The 18,509-nt window shown below is 47.3% G+C and overlaps 1 protein-coding gene across 9 annotated transcripts in view; it reads right to left on the minus strand.

The window, feature by feature from the left end:
- INVS (inversin) overlaps positions 1-18,509 on the minus strand; it is a 234,669-nt gene that overhangs the window by 118,685 nt on the left and 97,475 nt on the right. For all 9 annotated transcript variants that reach the window (XM_045005806.1, XM_045005801.1, XM_045005802.1 and 6 more), the window contains 2 exons: positions 16,796-16,969; positions 687-854 (listed from right to left, as the gene is read on the minus strand). In XM_045005806.1, coding sequence (XP_044861741.1) covers positions 687-854; positions 16,796-16,969 — 342 coding nt within the window. The remainder of the gene's footprint in view (positions 1-686; positions 855-16,795; positions 16,970-18,509) is intronic.

Genomic DNA, 18,509 nt, shown 5'->3' on the forward strand with positions numbered 1-18,509 from the left:
AGAGTGAAAGTCAGGACAGAATTCGGCCCTAACAATTCTGTATGATTTTGCACAGTCATTATAGTTTCTAACGAGAGAGAGAGAGAGAGAGAGAGGGTCCAGAGAAGGAAAACATACATGTCAGCAAAGGATTATTTAATCCACAAAGGAAGATTTCTAGAGGGGACTGTATAATTCTGAATAAACTGATCCAGGGCGCGCTGAAAATTGATTAGGCATATCCTTGTACTCTGACCCATAATGTAAGAAACTGGATTCATGCAATGAAATTAAGCGGCAGTCAATCTGGAACCAATGAAAAGAAACATATGTAACATATAAGGTAATCTCCAAATGAAATTCACTGCACAAGAGGTCATTGAGACAAAAATATGCTTATTTAAAAGGGTAGATTTTACAGCCCCCAAAACATTTACAGCTATGTAAATAATCATATCATACATTAGGCCACAAATTTACTGTCCTTTGCAGTTCAGAAGGAATTCCTTTCAATCTTCAGCATAACACAGCTGCCTAGGTGCACTGTGAGGTATATTCTATTTCTTATGAAACAGTTATTGGACACCGAAGGGTTTAGCATTACAAGGATAAGTGGAGTGAGCCATCAAAATTTATGAAATTGAAAATATGTATATTAGAGTACAAGAAAATAGACAGAAAGGAATTATTATAATAAACTTTCTTACCAGAATACATTTGACTGTTAGAACTGCACTGGGATCCTTGTGGTTAGCTGCCCAATGAAGTGGGATTTTGCCTTCAATATCAGGGATTCCAATATTAGAATCGTGTTTTATAAGAAGTTTCACATGCTCTGGGTTATTGTAGTAGGCACTCCAGTGCAGAGCAGTTTGCTAGAACACAACATTCACAAATTTTAAAAATGAAATTAAATGGATACAGTTTCAAAATTAGTTTTGTGAAAAAAATACTTGGAATTTATAAAAAGATATCTTCATAGATTCTTGGATCTTCCAAGAATCTATGAAGATATCTTTTTATAAGTTCTAAGTAACCTTTCTTAATGATCTCTTATCTGGTTATATTTTTAAAAGTGTTGAGATTTACACTATTTACACTGCTGTCGCAACATGACCATTAATATATCTCAGACCTATAATTAAGGCTAAGATTTTGTCACGGATATTTTTAGTAAAAGTCACAGACAGATCACAGGCAATAAAGAAAAATTCACAGAAGCCTGTGACCTGTCCATGACTTTTACTAAAAACATCTGTGACAAAATGGGGAGCTGCAGAGTCCCCACACTGCCCACAGTATCTCAGGGGCTGCAGCTTAGAGCTCCGGGGTCCCCCGCTACCCGTGGGGGTTTGGAACTGTGGAGTTCCCCCACTGCTTGAAACAGCCAGGAGCTGCAGAGTACTCCCATTGCTCAGAGCCACCACAGGCGGCGGGGGGACCCTGCATCTCCCAGCTGCCACAGGCTGAAGTCACAGAGGTCTCTGGAAGTCACGGATTCATTGCTATGTAACACTCTGGGCTTGGGCTGGATCCCCAGGTGTAGAGCCCTGCAAGGTGGGAGAGTCCCAGAGCTCAGTCTCCAGCCTGAGCCCAGATTTCTACACAGCAATGAAACAACCCCACAGCCTGAGCCCTGCGAGTCCAAGTTAGCTGGCACGGGCCAGCTGCGGGTGTCTAGTTGCTGTGTAGGCAGCCCCTTAAGCCTGGTCTACACTAGGCGTTTAAACCGGTTTTAGGAGCGTAAAACCGATTTAACGCCACACCCGTCCACACTGAGAGGCCCTTTATATCGGTATAAAGGGCTCTTTAAACCGGTTTCTGTACTCCTCCCTAACGAGAGGAGTAGCGCTAATATCGGTATTACCATATCGGATTAGGGTTAGTGTGGCCGCAGATCGACGGTATTGGCCTCCGGGCGGTATCCCACAGTGCACCACTGACCGCTCTGGACAGCAATCTGAACTCGGATGCAGTGGCCAGGTAGACAGGAAAAGCCCCGCGAACTTTTGAATATTTCCTGTTTGCCCAGCGTGGAGCTCCGATCAGCACGGGTGGCGATGCAGTTAAAAATCAAAATAAAGAAAGAGCTCCCGCATGGACCATGCGGATGTGATCGCTGTAAGGGCAGGCAAATCGGTTCTATCAGCGCTCCGTTACAGAAGACGAAATTCAAAATCATTTTAAAAAAATCTCCAGACAGACGCCATAGCAGGGGCTCAGCGCACTGCTGCATGACAAGCGTAACGGAAAGCCAAGGAATCAAATGGACGCTCATGGACTGGAGGACTCAAGCTATCCCACAGTTCCTGCAGTCTCCGAAAAGTATTTGCATTCTTGGCTGAGCTCCAAATGCTTCTAGGGTCAAACACAGTGTCTGCGGTGGGTCAGGGCATAGCTCGGCAATCTACGCACCCCCCCACCCACCCCCAGAAGTGAAAGGGAAAACAATCCTCTCTTGACTCTTTTACATGTCACCCTATCTTTACTGAATGCTGCAGATAGATGCGATGCTGCAGCACTCAACGCCAATATCCTTGCTCCCCCCCCCCGCCATGGGTGGCTGATGGTACAAAACGACTGGTACCCATCCTCATCATCAGCCTATTGGCACATGGGGCAGTGCAAAAGGACTGGTAACCATGCCGACTAGCATCGGTAAGGTCAATCAAGGGCGCCTGGTCCTAATTTTTCCTGGTAGATGGTACAGTATGGCTGATAACCATCGTCATCATAGCAACAGGGGGCTGAGCTCCATCAGCCCCCACCCTTCATGTGTAAAGAAAAGATTCAATTGCCCCTGGACTAGCAGAGGGATGCTGGGCTCCTCTCCTCCACACTCCTTACTGTCCTGTCTGGACTATCATAGCAGCTGGAGGCTGCCTTCCACTCATTTCTCACTAACAAGTCACTGTGTCTTCTTCCTGCATTCTTTATTACTTCATCACACAAGTGGGGGGACAATGCTACGGTAGCCCAGGAAGGCTGGGGGAAGAACGGAATCAACAGGTGGGGTTGTTGCAGGAGCACCCCCTGTGAATAGCATACAGCTCATAATTTCTGCTGGATCTGACACAGAGCAGCTGTGCTCTCTGGTTCTATGATACAGTGGTTCTCTAGTACACTTGCCCAAATTCTAGACAGGACTGATTCTATTTTTAGATACCAAAAAGGAGGGATTGACTCAGGGAGTCATTCCCAATTTTGGCTTTTGCGCCCCTGGCTAAGAGCAGCCAGGGGCACTTATGACAGCAACAGATGGTGCAGTGCAAAAGGACTGGTAACCATGATCATCTTTTTACCAATTTATGGATTGGTAGATGGTACAGTACGGCTGGTAACCATCTCTGCTGTCATGCAAAAGCAAAAGCATGCTGCTGTGTAGCGCTGCTGAATCGCCTCTGTCAGCGGGATCTAGTACACATACGGTGACAGTCACAAAAGGCAAAACAGGCTCCATGATTGCCATGCTATGGCATCTGCCAGGGCAATCCAGGGAAAAAAGCCGCGAAATGCTTGTCTGCCGTTGCTTTCCCAGAGGAAGGAGTGACTGACGACATTTACCCAGAACCACCCGCGACAATGATTTTTGCCCCATCAGGCACTGGGATCTCAACCCGGAAATTCTAAGGGGCGGGGGAGGCTGCGGGAACTATGGGATAGCTACGGAATAGCTACCCACAGTGCAACGCTCCAGAAGTCGATGCTAGCCTCGGACCGTGGACGCACACCACCGATTTAATGTGTTTAGTGTGGCCGCGCGCACTCGATTTTATACAATCTGTTTTACAAAACTGGTTTATGCAAATTCGGAATAGTCCCGTAGTGTAGACGTACCCTCATTTTCAGTATGAAGTTCTGGACATTGGACAAGAGTTTTCATATGATGTGATTTCATCTATTTGATTTCAAAAACTCACAAGCCATTAAAAAACAAGGACATTTAAAGATATAGGACACCTCTTAATTATGCATAATGTCCACCTAGCACATTTCCACTGAGATAGACAGATTTCACTTCACTAGGAGCTTCCTTCTCCTTACAACAAACAAGGAAACATGCTACACACAACTTGTTTACTCTCCATGGCAGTGTAACACAAACTTAATTGGGACTCCAGAAATGTTAGTAAATATTCAGCATTAACATATGTGCACAGGTTAACTGTATAGTGTGTTTTTCTTTGCTGGGCCTGAGATAATCCCAAAATCCCTCTCTCTCATCATAGGACTGTGTTTTCTCCTTTCTCCCACACACATAAGGGTTTTGTTCCCTCCCTCTTTCCATACACAGGGACTGTGTTTACTTCCTATACCTACACACATACAAAAGGGTTTTCATAGGGCTGGTCTTCACTATGGGGAGGTCAATGCTCCTGCAATCGATGCAACAGGGGTCGATTTAGTGGGTCTAGTGAAGACCTGCTAAATCGATGGCCGAGCACTGTCTGGCTGACCCCGGTACTCATTCACGTAGCTGGAGTAGCATAACTTATGTCGACTTATTCCGGTAGTGAAGACAAGCCCATAGTCATACATTATAAAGTCAGAGGGGACCATTGTGATCATTTAATCTGTCTTCCAGCATAACACTTCCTTGAATTAATTCCTGTTTATTGAATTAATTCCAGCACATCTTTTAGAAAAACCTCCAATCTTGATTTAAACTTTTCCAATGATGGAGAATCCACCATAAACCTTGGTAAATTGTTTCAATGGTTAACTACCCACACAGATAAAAAATTGGACCTCATTTCTAGTCTGAATTTGTCTAGTTTCAACTTCCAGCCAATGGATCTTGTTATAACTTTTTCTGCTAGACTGAAGAGCTCTGTATTATCAAATTTCTGTTTCCCATGTATGTACTTATAGACTATGGTCAAGTCAGCCTTAATCTTCTCTTTCTTATACTAAACAGATTGAGCTCCTAGTGTCTTTCAATATAACGTATGTTTTCCATCCTTTAATCATTTTCGTGGCTCTTCTCTAAACACACTCCAATTTATCAACATCCTTCTTCAATTGTTGACACCAAAAACTATCACAGTATTTGGATCTTAATTGCACCAATGCCAAATAGAGGTAATATAACTTTCCTATTCCTACTCAATATTCCCATTCAGCTTTGTGAAATTGGCCCTTTAAAAACACCAACTACATATATTATTAGTTTGGACTTTTATCTGTTTGCCCACAATAAATGTAATCAATTCAGGATCACTTGTACCTAAACTACCATTAATTTTTAGTTCTGTGATCAATTTCTCTTAATCTGTGAAGAGGAGGTATTGTATAGAATTCTCCTGTGCAAGATGCAACACTTTTTGAGTTAGGAAACTGTCATCTATAATTTTTAGAAATTCCAACAATGTTTTAGTACTGGCAGCATGAGACATCCAGCAAGTCACTCAGATTAAAGTCCTGCATGATAACACAGCCTTTTACCCTGCAAATTATAGATAGTTGCTTAAGGGGCTGGTAATCCTGTTCTCCAATGTGATTTGGTGGTCTGTAGAATTTAGTACCCTATTTGTGCTTTACCTGTTAGAGCACTGATCCATAAACATTCAAGATCGTTTGCTTTAAAGTTGTCAATGACTCAGAAACAGGTAACAAGTTTTGTTCACTTACCCTCATGCAAACAAGTTTTGTTTTGTTTACTCTCTCCTGACAAACACAGAGGATGTATTTTTACTCCTCTTGATCCTACCCAGGGACTGTCTTTATTCATGCCCTCCGAACACAGGTCTTTACTCCCCACTGCATGCAAGTTCTGTGTTTAGGAAGAGCTCTACCCACAAACACTCTTAAAATTTACAATTTAAGATAGATTACTGGAATCTATAGCAGCCACATAACATTCTTATATATAAATCCATACTAAGACGATGGTCCAAGTAAACAGAGCTCTGCCACTTGACTTGCTGTGTGACCTTGAGCAAATCAACCCACAACTGTATTAATTTAGATGGAATAAATAGGCAAAAGGTGTTACCATAACTCAGTCACTGTCCAATATCAAACAGTGTTAAACAAAGTCTGGGGTTTGAAATACAGAGCTCTCAGCCTGGTTTGTACCGTGGCAAATACATCACTAAAAACCCTTTTAACCTTTTATTAAACAAAGAAAGGAAGGAAAAATAGTTTAAGCATTTGAAATATAAAGTATTAAATAAGGCTTTCATTTTAACAACATCCCGTGTTCCCTTTTGCTGAAGAGTTTTTAGAAGAAAAAAAAAACAACTTTCGTTCGACAGTCCCTTAGATGGTATAAAAGATGGTAACAACTGTGTTTTTGGGGAAAAGAGAAATTAGCTGAGATGGGCTGGAGCTGTTAAATTCCAATCCCATTTCATCCCAGGTGGTGTTTGGGATTTAGCTTGAGCCAGTAGAGGTGGCAATGTCATCTGAGTATCTCTCTATAGTCCAGTCTAGTCAGGACAACTCTCAGGGTCAGGATGAAGGCCTTGGGTCCCAGGACATGGAGGAGGTGGCAACTATGACGGTGAAGCCTGATCCAGTAGCCAATTTTTCTCCTCAAAGTCTCTTTCTTTAAGAACCCACAAATGGAATGGGGGTGGTGGAATAACCCATCCCCTCATTATTTTGTCCACCAATTAGGCCTAGTTTCCAACACATCAATTTTGGTTTACTGATTTCTGTTCTGTTCTCTTGTTTACCAAGTTTGATCTTAAAACAGCCCTTGAGTTATATCAGTAGACCTTTTATTTTGGACTAATTAAGTCTCTTTCTTCCTTTCACACCTTTTCCTATCAACATTTGTTATTAGAGGTTATTGTGACATCTGATGAAATTTCATGTACTTTTTACAGTTGAGCTCACAATTAAGGTACATTTGTAGCCTTAATTATCACACCAACACCTCTCAGATTCAGCTTTCCCATCTGCATAAATGAAAAATGCTTATTCAGGGGTGTTATTAGGATTAACATTAACCAAACAACATAACAGTTTTGATGTTTGTGGACCCTGATTAACATACATTGATTGTTAAAGATACCCATTTTTCTTTTTCCCCCCTTCATGGTGTCACTACAGGGCAGAGTTAAGGTTTCTGCTAATGGAGAAACATTCCATTTTTAAGAATAATGGGAGTGGGTGGAAATGACCGTTAACTTCCTCAAATATTCAAAGGTAAGTTTTGCACAAGATTTCAGTGAGTTTTAACTATGTGGAAAGTTTGAAGAGCTTCTGACCCAGTTAAGGTTGTTTGGGTGCCTTAACTGTGCACTTCCATACCTTAACATGTTTGGATTTCTTTTAAGTTAAACCTGAACTGATAATTTCCTGGGTTTATAATGCTTGGTTTGGCGATAATTGCAATATCTCAGTAATGTAGCTCATTCCAAATAACTGATATGTATCCTCAACCTTAAATCCATTTTACATAAATACTGTCTAGAAATTACAAATATATTGTTACAGATCATTATTGTATCATTGTTACAGTTCATCACTGTACCAAGCTTATTTTGTGAAAGCAAAAAAACCAGTTACCTACCTTGCGTAACTGTTGCTCTTTGAGATGTGTTGCTCCATTCCATTCTAGGTGTGCATGCACCCATGCATGTGGCCATCGGAGATTTTTGCCTTAGTATCTGGTATCTTGGTATCTGTAGGGTCAGCTGTGGCACCTCAGAGTGCCGCGTTCATGTGTCGGTATATCAGGTGCCGCTGGCCCTATGCCCTCTCAGTTCCTTCTTGCTGGCAACTCCAACAGAGGGGTAGGAGGGCGGGTAATGGAATGGACATGAGCAACACATCTCAAAGAACAACAGTTACAAAAGGTAGGTGATCGTTTTTTCTTCTTCAAGTGTTTGCTCATGTCAATTTCATTCTAGGTGACTCACAAGCAGTATCAATGGAGGTGGGCTCGGAGTTCACTGTCTTGCAGCTTGCAGAACTTCTCTGCTAAAGCCAGCGTTGTCTTGAGCTTACTGGGTAAGTGCATAATGAGATGTGAACATGTGGACAGACCAGGTAGTGGCCCAACAGATCTCTAGGATTGGTACCTGTGCCAGGAAGCCCACTGATGATGTTTGTGCCCTAGTCGAGTGTGCTGTCATGATTGCTGGTGGAGACACCTTCACCAGCTCATAGCAGTAGCAGATGTAGGCCATGATCCAGGACGAAATCCTCTGAGCACACACTGGGCAATCTTTCATTCTGTCTGCCACCGCAACAAACAATTGCGTTGACTTATGGAATGGCTTTGTACTATCTATGTAGAAGGCCAGTGTCCTCCTGATGTCCAGTGTAGCCTGCACTCCTCATCTGATGATGAGGCTTTGGAAAGAAGATGGGTAAGTACATGTCCTGGCCAGTATGAAACTGGGAAATGACCTTGGCCAGAAACATTGGGTGTGGTTGAAGATGGACCTTATCCTTGAAGACCATACAGGGTGGTTCCGAAGTAAGTGCCCTGTTCTCAAACACCTTGCCGACTTTATCGTGGACAGGAACAAAACATTCCAGAAGAGAAGCAGGAGATAGCAGGAAGCCAGAGGCTCAAAGGGAGCCCCCATGAGCCTCGACAGCACAAGATTCAGATCCCGGGGAGATGGGATCCTGGATGTGCGGGTAGAAATGCTCAAGACCTTTCAAAAAATGTGCCATCATGTCATGAGCAAAGATCGACCTGCCTTGGAATGGAGAATGGAAAGTAGAGATAGTGGCCAGGTGGACCTTGATTGATGACAGGGACAAACTTTGGAGTTTGAGGTGCTGCATATAATCCAGGATCTCATGCAGCAGGGCCTGCTTGGCCCGAATATGCTGTTCCAAGGCCCAGCACATGAACCTTTTCCATTTGGCCAGCTAAGTCACTCTGGTGGAGGGTTTCTTGATACCCAGCAAGACCTGCTGAACACGGGCTGAGCATGACTGTTTGTCCGCGCTTAGCCATGCAGTAGCCAAGCCATCAAGTGCAGCACCACCAAGTTCAGGTGCAAAAGGCTGCAGTGGTTCTTGGACAGCAGATCTGATCAGAGGGGCAGCTGCAGTGGGGTGGCTACCGAAAGGCTGAGCAACATGCCGAACCAGTGCTGGCGAGGCCATGCGGGGACTATTAGGATAATTTTCGCCCTGTCTTGCTTGATCTTCACAAGGACCCTGTGAATCAATGGCACTGGTGGGAAGGCATACTTCAGCGCCCTGACCAAGGGATGAGAAAGGCATCTGACAGGGAGCCCCTGTCAATCCCCCGGATTGAACAGAACATGTCGCATTTTCTGTTCTGCCTGGACATGAACAGGTCCACCTAGGGAGTCCCCCATCTCTGGAAGACTATGCTGACCGCCTCCAGATGGAGCGACCACTCGTGGTGAAATGAGAAAGTCCTCCTGAGGTGATCCGCCAAGATGTTCCTGGTTCCAGGCAGGTGCACAGCTATCAGATGAATGGCATGCCACATACAAAAATCCCACAGGCAGGGAGCTTCTTCGCAAAGGGCCAAAGTTCTGGCACCACCATACTTGTTGATGTAATACTGTACATCACACCAGTATTGTCCATCAGGACCTGAACTACCGTGCCATTCAGGTGGGGCAAGAAAGCCTGGGAGGCCAGGCAAACCACACTGAGCTCCCTGATGTTGATGTGGAGAGCCAGATTGTCTCACAACCAGTGACCCTGAGTGCTCAACTCACCCAGGTGGGCTCCCCAGCCCAGGTCCAAAGCATCAGAGACCTGGGTCAGCAACAAGGACAGGGTCGTGAAGAGTACTCCCTCCAACACCGATCCGGGCTTCAACCACCAATCCAGGGATGACCTGATGTGATCTGGCACCCTAACTACCCGGTCTAGGTCATGCCTGTTGGGGACGTAGACCAATGCCAGCCACGCTTGCAGAGGACAGAGATGGAGTCAAATATGGCTGACCACGTACATACACACGGCTATGTGGCCCAACAGCCACAGGCAGGTGCGAGCCAAAGTGAGCAGGTGGTTCTTTACCTGGGAGATCAGGTCCAACATGGCCTGAAAATGCACTTCTGGAAGGAAGACTTTGCCTGACCTGAAGTCGAGAACCGCTCCAATGAACTCTACTTGCTGCACAGGCGTTAAAAGTGTTGCTTTTTCTCGTTTATTAACAGGCCCAGGTTGCGGCAGGTGGAACGCACCAGATTGAGGGTCCTCTGCACTTGCTCCCGAGACTGGCCCTTGATGAGCCAGTTGTCGATATACGGGAAGACCTGAACCCCTCGATGTCTCAGGTAAGCCGCCACTGGTGCCATACATTTTGTGAACACCCTTGGGGCTGATGAGGGGCCAAAGGGCAGCTCCATGAATTGAAAATGGCGTCCACCCACTATGAAACGGAGGAAAAGTCTGTGACCTTGGAATATGGAAATAAGTGTCCTTCAAGTCAAGGGTAGTATACCAGTCTCCTGGATCCAGGGAGGGGATGATGGAGGCCAGGGAGACCATGCGAAACTTCAACTTTTTGAAAGACTTGTTGAAGCTACGTAGGTCCAGAATGGGTCCGAGGCCCACTTTTGCTTTTGGGATTAGGAAGTAGCGGGAATAGAACCCTTTTCCTTTCATGTCCTGAGGGACCTCCTCCACTGCCTCCAGGAGCAGGAAGTTCTTGATCTCTTGGACGAGGAGTTGCTTGAAGAGGGATGGGGAAGAGGGGGTTAGCAGGTACAGGCGGCCGAAAATTGCAGGTTATAGCCCCAAGATACTATGTACAGGACCCAGCGGTCTGTGTTGACCTGTGACCAGGCTGAATGGTAGGGATGAAGACAGTCAAGGAAAGAACAAGGTGGATCTGGGGAATTGATCGGGGCACTGCTCTCAAGCACACCTTCAAAATGAGCGTTTATGGCTCCCAGGATGCTTCACTGGGCCAGGCTGCGCAGGTGAGCGGGAGGAGGAAGGGCGGCGACGACTAAAGCTCATATCTCTATCCCTTCTCCTTGCAGGCCCTTGATGAGGCTGCCAACGCCTTGGCAGAGGGGGCAGCAGGAACTGTTTCTCTACAGACTGCAGCATATGTGAAGGGTGACCCAAGTGTCCTTTAATCCAGCGGTCCCCAACCTTTTTGGCACCAGGGACTGGTTTCGTAGAAAAAAAAAATTCCGCGGACCTGTGGGATGGTTTTGGGATGATTCAAGCGCATTACATTTATTTTTGTACTTTTATTTCTATTATTATTGAAATATATAATGAAATAATTATACAACTGACCATAATGCAGAATTAGTGGGAGCCCTGAGCTTGTTTTCCTGCAACTAGATGGTCCCATCTGGGGGTGATGAGAGACAGTGAAGTGTGTTGCTTATGTCCAGTCTACTCCGTAATCTCGTTTTGGTTGCTGTCACTGCAGAAAACCCTGCTTCACAAAGATAGGATGTTGAAAATGGAAGTAAGCTTTTCAGTGCTTTTGTGGAAATCTTAGGATATTCCGCCTTGGCTTTAATCCAGAACATATGGAGATTTGAAGTCGTCTCAAACATACTTTTAAGGCCACCGTCATTTGTGATCTCAAGCAGTTGATCCTCTTCTAGCACGGATAAAGTCGATTCACCTGGCTTATTCACATATGGGTTGCGGATCCATTCCTTCCCAGTTCGGGGGTCTTTTGTGGTTGGGAAGTAATGCTCAAACTCTTTTGAAACCTGAGATAGGTGATCATGCACCAGCTGGGAAAAAGAAGGCCCTGGCTCAGTCTCTTTCAAAATCTCTGCTAATGTTTGAAACATGTCAAAAATCCCAATGTTCACTCGTCGCCCCCATAATTCTAGTTTGGCTTTGAATGCAGCCACTTTATCTGCCAACTTGAACACAGTTGTCGTTCTCCCCTGAAGTGACAGATTGAGTTCGTTGAGCAGGTTGAATATGTCACACAAGTGACATTCTGTGTCACTGAAATGTGCTGCCCGTGGTGACTGTTTTTCTAAAAGAAATCTCTGGAGCGGCTCTCATAACTCAAAAACTCTGGCCAGTGATCTACCTTTAGAAAGCCATCTCACTTCTGTGTATAAGAGAAGACTTGTGTGCTCTGCGTCCATCTCCTCACAGAGCTGCGCGAACAGACGTGAGTTAAGGGCATGTACTTTAATGTGGTTGATAATTTTAATCACATCCTGCAAAACTTTGTTAAGTTCAGATGACATTTTTCGGCTAGCTAGCATTTCTCTATGGATGACACAGAGCGTAGACTCACATTCAGAAGCGACCTCCTTGACCCGAGTAGTGAAACCAGAAAGCCGTCCAGTCATGGCAGCTGCTCCGTCCGTGCATATAGAGACACAAAATGACCAATTCAGTTTTCCTGACATGTAATCATTCAAAAACTTGAACAGTTCTGCAGCTGTGGTGTTGGTTGGCAACAAAAGTGCACATAACATATCCTCATGCACATCCTCCTGAAAAATATATCGCCCAAAAAGAAGCATTGTTGCCTTGTTGTCAACATTGGTAGACTCGTCAACCTGGATTGCGTACCACGGTGACTCGTTCACCCTCTCTAACAATTGTGCCTCAATATCCTCTGCTATTTCATCAATTCGTCTAGTTATGGTGCTAGCCGAAAGAGGAACACGTGCCACCTTTTGAACTACAGCCTCTCCTAAAAGTTCACGACAAATGTCCTTAGCAGCAGGCAGGATCAACTCTTCACCAATAGTAAAGGGCTTCTTAGCTTTAGCAATGCGGTTAGCCACTAAGAATGATGCTTTCAGTGCAGACACATCTGATGAAGTGGTGGCCTTCAGTAATTGCTTCTGTTCTTCGTGTTCACGTTTTTTTCTTTTGAAAAACTCCAAAGGCTTGTCTTTTAATGCAGGGTGCTTGGTCTCCATGCGGCGAAGCAGTTTTGAAGGTTTCATGGCTTCGTTGGATAGCCGGTCGCCACATATTATACAAAGCGGGCGTGGAGAATGTGAGTCACCTGTTGCAATGAACCCGTAATTTAAGTAGGACTCTTGGTATTTTCTTTTAAATGCAGCTTTCTTTTTGTTGGCCGTCTTAGAGTCTTCTGCTGTCTCATCATTGGGTCTTTCCCCCTTTTCAAAGAAGCTTTGCAGTGACGTTTGTTTTTTACTCATTTTGGCCAGGGTTAGCTTGTGGGCTTACCAAAACTGTGCGGGAAAGAGGCACGGACGGAAGTGGTAAATAAAATAATGGGCGGGCCACGTGCGGACTAATATAAGTGTCGGATTCTGACTTAAAGCCTGCCACCAGATGCAGCTGTACAATTGAAGTACATCAACTCACTTGCCACTATAAAGCCTGCCACCAGATGCAGCTTAATTGTCACTTGCCACTCACTGATAGGGTTCTGATATTAGTCTGCAAGCGATTGATTTATTATGGTCTCTGTGCAGTGAAACCTCTGCTAATGTAATCTGTTTTTGCAGCCGCTCCCCAGCGCTAGCATCATGGCCTCAGCTCCTCCGCAGATCATCAGGCATTAGATTCTCATAAGGAGTGCAAAACTCCCTCCATCGCATGCGCAGTTTACAGTAGGGTTCGCGCTCCTATGAGAATCTAACATCTGACAGAAGGCGGAGCTCAGGCAGTAATGCGAGCGACGGGGAGCGGCTCTAAACACAGATGAAGCTTTGCTAGCTCACTCACCGCTCATGTCCTAGCCGCTCATGTCCTGCTGTGCACTCACCGCTCATGTCCTGCTGTGCGCTCGGTTCGCAGCCCGGTTCCTAACAGGCCATGGACCGGTACCGGTCCGCGGCCCGGGGGTTGGGGACCCCTACTTTAATCCATGCCTTGCATCAGTCTGCTCCAAACAGAGACCGATCCCAGCGAATGGGAGGTCCTGGATAAAGGTCTGCATCTCTTGGGACAGGCCGGCGGTCTGAAGCCAGGACTGTGCCTCATGACTACAACCGACGTGACCACCCTAGCCACTGAGTTCGCCCACATCCCACGCCATCTGGAGAGAGCACATTGCCACTGTGGTGCCCTCCTCCACCAGGGTACTAAATTCCTGAGCCAGACTCTGAGGAAGGAACATCTTCAACTTACGGAGGGAGTCCCATATGTTAAAATTATACCTGCCCAAGAGGGCCTGATGGTTCACCACCTGGAACTGCAGGCTGGCTGTTGAATAAACTTTTCTCCCAAAAAGGTCCAGTCTTTTGGCCTCTTTATTTTTGGGAGTTGAACTAGTGTGCCCCTACTTGTCCCTTTCATTGGCTGCAGAGACAACGAGCGAGCCCGGAGGTGGGTGGGCATAAAGGTACTCGAACTCTTTGGCCAAGACAAAGTACTTCTTTTCAGCCATTTTGGAGGTGGGAGGGATGGACGACTGGGTTTGCTAGAGGGCCTTGGCAATTTTCAGGACCCCGTCATGCACTGGTAGTGCAAAATGTGCTGGGGTAGAAGCTGAGAGGACATTGAACAAAGTGTCCACCTGCTTGGCCATCTCCTCCACCTCTAGGCCCAAGTTCTCAGCCACCTGTCAAAACAGGGCCTGATGTTCCTTAAAATCATTTGATGGGCTGGCCCTCAATGGTCCCACGATCACATTGTCTTGGGATGAGGAAGATGACTGTAGCGGTGGGGGAGGCTCCGGGGCATCATCCCCTGTGGGGGAAAGGGGTTTTGGGGTGGGCACTGTCTCCTCTACCCCAACCTCAGAGTGGGTCTGATGCACTGAGCCCGGTTCCGCCAGCTGTTGCTCTGAGGCCACGGCAGATGAGCGGTGCAAAGAGGCCATCATCATTACTGGCATGCCCCAGGTGCTCCAATAATGCCACTGGCCATGCTGCCAAGGCGGCGCCGTAGATTTCGAGGTGGCCTCAGGTGCCCATTCGCGCCAGTGGGGTCTTGGCAAAGGACTGAACTACCCTTCCATGCCGTAGGAATCCTCTTACGGTGAACCTGGCAGGGCTGTCAATGCCTGTATCTGCCTGCTGACAGTCTTCGCCGGAGATCGGTGTTTGGAGTGGGAGGATCAGTGCTGGTATCAAGGGGACCGGTGGTGGGGGTACCAGAATCACAACGGGGAGTGCTCCCACGGGGCGGTGACTGAGATCTGCGCCGAGAAGGCAACTGGTGGGAGGGCAAATGGTGCAGGTGGAACAGAGACCGGCGTCACCAGGGGCGGCTCTACAAATTTGGCCGCCCCAAGCAGTCATGCCCGGGAGGCGCCCCCGAGCCGCGGGAGCAGCGGACCTCCCGCGAGCATGACTGCGGAGGGTCCGCTAGTCGCGCGGCTCGGCTGGACCTCCTGCAGCTGCGGGCGGTTCGCTGGTCCGGCGGCTCCGGTTGAGCTGCCGCAGGCATGCCTGCGGGAGGTCCAGCCGAGCCGCGGGACCAGCGAACCGTCCGCAGTCATGCCGGCGGGAGGTCCACTGGAGCCGCCGGCCGAGCGTCCCCTCCGCAGTCATGCCTGCGGCAGGTCCGCTGCTCCCGGGGCTCCGGTGGACCTCCCGCAGGCATGACTGCGGCAGGTCCGCCGGCCCAGCCTGCCGCCCCCCCGGGAAAGGGCCGCCCCAGGAGGGTGCTTGCACCGCTGGGCTCTGGAGCCGGCCCTGGGTGCCACTCCCACCCCAAGGCAATCTGCGTTGAGCTGGTGGGGACCACGATCATGGTGCCAGTGACCAAGGACGCGCCCCAGAGGATCTGGGCTGCAATGCCGGAGATCTGGCAGTGTGGAGATGGAGATCACCGCCATGTCTCAGGGGATCAGCAGTGCTCCACTGCCCCCTGAGGGGTCTTAGCAGATGTCTGGCCCTCGTAGGGAGCCTTTGCCACTTCTGGCATGCGCAGTGCAGGGGGAGGCTTCTGTTCTCTCAGCACCAGGGGAGCTTGAGAAGGCGTCAACACCATCAGAAGTTTGGGCACCCTATCGCTCCCGGGAGTTGGTGGTGGATTCTTTAAGGGCTAAGGGCTCTGACTGGGGAGGCACATCCTCGTGGCTCCAGAGTGGCAAGGCAGCCTGAACCGGATCCTTTGCCCGATGCCCCATGGCCTTTCTTGCCTGGTGCTGGGGAGCCATGCTTCTTTGTTTTCTTTCTGGGCAGCAGCGATGGGAGCAGTGCCGGGCAGAGCCCGATGCTGAGGGTGCGCTGTGCACCAAGGCTGAGGTACTAGGCAAAATTTGGTGGGATGGCTTGGAAGCTGGACGAAGGGCAGCCTCCATGAGGAGAGCCCGCAAACAAATATCCTGCTCTTTCTGAGTCCTGGGTCGAAAAGTTTTACAAATACGACCCTGTCCTTCACATGTGATTCCCTCAAGCACTTGAGGCAGCTGCTGTGGGGATCACTTACAGGCATAGGCCTGTTACAGTCCACGCAGGGCTTAAACCCCAACCGGGGCATGCCCCACCTGGGGCAAAGTCCCCGCTGGGACTCTAACTTCTAACTCCTAACTACACTTTACAACTACTTAATACTAATTACTATAAACAACTATTTACAAGGCCCTAAGGCTCCAAGTCAGAAGAGATGAAACCGCTAGCTCTTGCTATGCAAGGAAAGGCGCTCTGACTAACCACCAAGGGTGGTAAGAAGGAACTGAGAGGCCATAGGGCCGGCAGTGCCTGATATACCAATGCATGAGCGTGGCACTCAAGTGGGCACCACAGCCGGCCCTATGGATACAGCAAAGACAAAAATCACCAACGACCATGCACGTGGGTGCGCGCACACCTAGAATGTAATCGACATGAGCAAGCTCTTGAAGAAAAACAAAGGTTTCATATACAGAAAACATATCGGCCAAGGTAACAGAAATAACAGATGTGTTTCTTTCATATTTATCTGTTTTATGAATTGGAATTGCATTAAAACTGCCACAAGAATTGTCATGAAAGCAGTGTCTTACCTTGTTTCTGTCCTGTGTATCCACTTCACCTGGTGCCATGTATTTTAGTAACAAAGCTAAGCACTTGGGACTCTTGTGGCGGGTAGTTAAATGTAAAGGAGTCATTTCTTCTAAATCCTTTTGCATCCAGTTTGCTCTACGAGCAAGTAAAAGTTTCATGAAGCGATAATTTCCCTGGATAAGGAAAAATATAACAGTAAGAAACTAGTTCTAGCAACTTAGTCAAACCAAAAGATGCTGAACTGGGATACTTTCTTTCAGGTGTTTACTGTCATTCTGGATGATCCCTACTGCACTGTTTTAGCTGTGGCAGCCCTGCGAAAACTACAATAGGGGGAGGAATTGGTTGCCTCCTACACCATCCACTTCAGACAACTTGTCTCTGACATGGAGTGGAATGAGGAGGCACAGCTCCACCAGTTTCAGTGGGGTTTGCGTGAGGCAATTAAAGATTAACTACCTCGCATGAAAATCCCAACCCATTTGGATGCCTTTTTTGATCACGCCATATGGATTGATAACAGACTACGCCAATGACATAGAGAAAGGAATGGGTCAGTACCACATCCCAGCCAAGTCTCCTCAGTAACAATCCCTGGGTTGGTCCCAGGGCTCATGCAACTCAATGCAGTCCACCACCAGGTGACTCCCAAGGAAAGAGAATCCCATTCTCACCACAGTTTGTGTTTCTACTGAGGGAAACCTAGCCATGCACTTGCCGGCTGCCTGTTGTGGGTCCTGAGACATTCATCCCCTTACAAAAGCTTGCCCAAGGCACGGCAAGCTCTCATTACACCTCCAAGTTCAGGTCCTCCTCTACATCCCGGGTGAACCTTGATGAGTTCTCCCACAATGTGCACTCATGGACTCCAGGGCAGCAAACAACTTCATGGATGCTGACACTACACAAACCTTGGACATGCCTGCGCAGCCAAAGGTAACTCCTGACCTCATGGAGACCATAAAATGGCTACTTCCTGTCCTCTCACCTGGTGACCTAGGAGACCATGCCTTTGGAAACTGTTATCTAGAATCACTGAGAAATCCTAAGATTTGGAGTGATCTCTTTACCGCACTTTCCCATAATTGTTGGCATCTCATGGTTGGCAACACATGACACGCACATCTTGTGGTGGGAATGGAAAATCAGTTTCCACTCTGAATTCTTTCAGCACATCTGCCTGCACATACCACCTGATGGAGCCCAGCCAAAGACTGGATTACTGCTTGGAAATCCTCTGACCCTGGCCATGGGTCAGGTGAGACCACCACTAAAATCAACCCCTGTTCTTCCCACTAAGTACCACAAATACCTGGATGTCTTCAGAAAAACAAAAAAAAAGTGGACATCCTACCAGCATACTGAGACTATAACTGTCTGATTAAGCTACAGCCTGGGGCCAAGATACCCTTCAACCACATCTATGCAATGTTGGAACTGGCAGCCCATGGCTCTATCTCCAGGAGAATCTTGCCAAAGGGTTACTCTGGCTATCAACCTCCACTGCCAAGTCCCTTCTTTTTGTCAAAAAGAAAGATGGGAACCTGTGCCTATGCATGGACTATCAGGCTCTCAACCAAGTAACTGTCAGAAATCGGTACCCCCTTCCTCTCATCCCAGAATTGTTGGGCCACGTGCAATCAACCGAGGTACTCACTAAGCTTGACCTGCGAGTTTACAACCTGGCAAGGATCAGAGCGGGGAGAAATAGAA

The sequence above is a fragment of the Mauremys mutica genome, chromosome 2 (genome assembly GCF_020497125.1).
Source record: "Mauremys mutica isolate MM-2020 ecotype Southern chromosome 2, ASM2049712v1, whole genome shotgun sequence".
Lineage (NCBI taxonomy): Eukaryota > Metazoa > Chordata > Testudines > Geoemydidae > Mauremys > Mauremys mutica.